At 33.5% G+C, this 2554-nt stretch overlaps 1 protein-coding gene across 1 annotated transcript; it reads right to left on the bottom strand.

Moving 5' to 3' along the window:
• Nucleotides 1–450: 450 nt before the first annotated feature.
• Nucleotides 451–1594, bottom strand: LOC107802372 (putative F-box protein At1g50870). The gene has a single exon (XM_016625855.2). It carries the CDS (start codon nt 1543–1545, stop codon nt 451–453), a length of 1095 nt encoding a protein of 364 aa, XP_016481341.1. The 5' UTR covers nt 1546–1594.
• Nucleotides 1595–2554: the final 960 nt, after the last annotated feature.

Below are 2554 nucleotides of genomic sequence, written 5' to 3'. Positions count from 1 at the left end.
TTGCACTTTGCTACTTCATTAGTGTTTTCTTTCAGGAAAGGGATTGATATTCATCAATAGGTGCATAATGTATGGAAAATTTTGAGACTAAAACAACACACTTGTTCTGCATTGCCCTTTGGCAAGACCTTAGAATACTAGAACAGATGTGTGAAATATGAAATATATGGACACATGAAACATAATCAAAACATCTTTCAATAATTTACTTAATAGAAATAGAAAACTGGAGCCTGATCCTCCTATATTGTTGGGTTGTAGCTGTGCAAATAAAACAAACTATTGTGATACTTAATCTAATGTATATCAATGCAGAATAAACACGGGTGGAAACTAAAATGTAATAACCCATAAATTGGTTGACGTATATGAGACGAGCAATGTTTAGAAACTAAAACAAATTCTCATAAAACTAAACCTCAATAAATAAATATAATTTTTTTAAAAAAACTAAACCTCAATAAACGTTAATGGGATAATATTCTCAACAAAACTGCTAACATTATCTAACCTGAAACGATCAGGGAATACCAACGAAGTTGAGGCGCTATTAACACTCCCTGTTGCTAAAACTATGTTTCCACACTCTGTAATTTTCTCACCAACGTTTTTTGGTGCAAGCAAGGCAACCTTCTCGTTCTCCAAGTCGGAGGTAGAGTTAGATTTCACAAAAATTTTGTTGACCTCATCATATACCAAATTGCACCTTTCATGTTGGAAGCGACAGTAGATAGACAACTTTCCCCAAAGTGCAGTTTGCATTTTATTCAGTGTATTCCAACTACTCCTTTGTGGCAACGAAAGAGTTACAAACTTCTCTTCTGTGAAGTTGAAGTAGATAACAGGCCTGTGATACTCAATCCAATAAACTACCCCATTGAGAAAGATACATGTATGAAAACAACATGAAACGGGATACTGATCTCCGCGGATTATTCTCCATGAGGTGGTTCCTAGAGTTAGAATCTTGATCCTTGGTTTTTTCTTGTAGAAAATAACATGAAGCAATTTGTATCTTTCCGTGGCCTGATCAAATCCCAGAAACAACGTAGGACCCCATCCTTTCGGAAGCCTCAGAGAAGATGGTAAAGCTTTTATCTCACCGGTGGTGATATTATACAAGTAAGTTTGAGTATCTTTACGGTTATAGAAACAAACAAGGCCATTGTAATGATTTGAGCAAATAGTAATTTCATTAAAGTCGAAATAATGACGAGGACGTGCGAGCTGTAAAGAGAATCCTTCAAGTTGTGTTGGGAAATTGGAAGTGCTTTCTACAACTTCACGATGGCGTGTTCCTATTTCAAATAAGAGGCGGCTGGCAAGAGGACGGGTTTGAGAACGAGCATTGTGCAACTTGACAAAGTGGGGATCATGTCGTATGAAACTGTTCCAAGCTTTAGAAACACACCTGAATCGCATCAGAGATTTCGCCGGAAGCCATGTTAATATCTCGAATATCATGTCCCTTGCAAATCCACGCTTCTCCTCCATCCGCCGCTTTTTGGTGGTAGTAATTGTTACTTCACTGAGGGTTCCTTCCATGTTTGTGCTATATGAGAAGCCTCACGTTACGCTACGCTATGCGTCTCTTTGTTCTCTACACTCATAACAAAGTTGAGAAATTAACCCTAGTACTATTTGGTTATAAATAACTTGGTAACCGGCCGGCCATCAAGTGCTGACTGGATTTTAGCCCAAGTTTTCCATATATATTTGAGTTGGATTCCTACTAGGATTTTAGCCGCAAGTTTTCAATATATTTGAGTTAGTTGAGTTGGATTCGTTTTAGCCGCAAAACAATATTAGAGTTGGCTACCTATTTTCTTCACCCAAAAAAAAACTAGGAATATGTAGTCACTATTAGAAAACTGGCAAAATTCGTCCAAAGAATACCGACCGAAGTCAGTCGGAAAAAAAACCGACCGAAATCGGTCGGAATATTTGAAATTATGATTTCCCGCCCTAGGTAATTATTTTTTAATATAACAAAAATTATATATACCAACAGGAATAAGTTATAATTAAATATTTCCGACCGAGTTCGGTCGGAAAAACAATTTTAAATAATAAAATATAATTGTAATAATATTACAAAACTATGTATCAGTTAGATAGTTTTCAAATTACAAAAGTTTGAAGATAATAAGAAAATAAAAAATTATATATATATATATATGTGTGTGTGTGTGCGCGCGCGCGCGCCCGCGTGCGTATACATATATAAATTATGCAATATGAATTTCTACCTTGAAAGAACTTTCGATAAGATTGAAAAGGCAATGTAACTTGTAATAGATATTAAGTGAATTCTCTTATGTGAAGTCTATATATATGATACTATATATACATCTTAAGATATATATATATATATATATATATATATATATATATATATACTATATATACATCTTAAGATATATATATATATATATATATATATATATATATATATATATATATATATATATATATATATATATATATATATACATCTTAAGATATATATCGAATATAGCCTATCGAATATACTATATGTACATCTTAAGATATA

The sequence above is a fragment of the Nicotiana tabacum genome, chromosome 24 (assembly GCF_000715075.1).
Source record: "Nicotiana tabacum cultivar K326 chromosome 24, ASM71507v2, whole genome shotgun sequence".
NCBI lineage: Eukaryota > Viridiplantae > Streptophyta > Magnoliopsida > Solanales > Solanaceae > Nicotiana > Nicotiana tabacum.
This window is presented reverse-complemented; position numbering and strand designations above follow the sequence as displayed.

Excerpts from the sequence above, each read along its gene's own strand:
- LOC107802372 (XM_016625855.2), bottom strand. The coding sequence starts at position 1,545 with ATGGAAGGAACCCTCAGTGAAGTAACAATTACTACCACCAAAAAGCGG.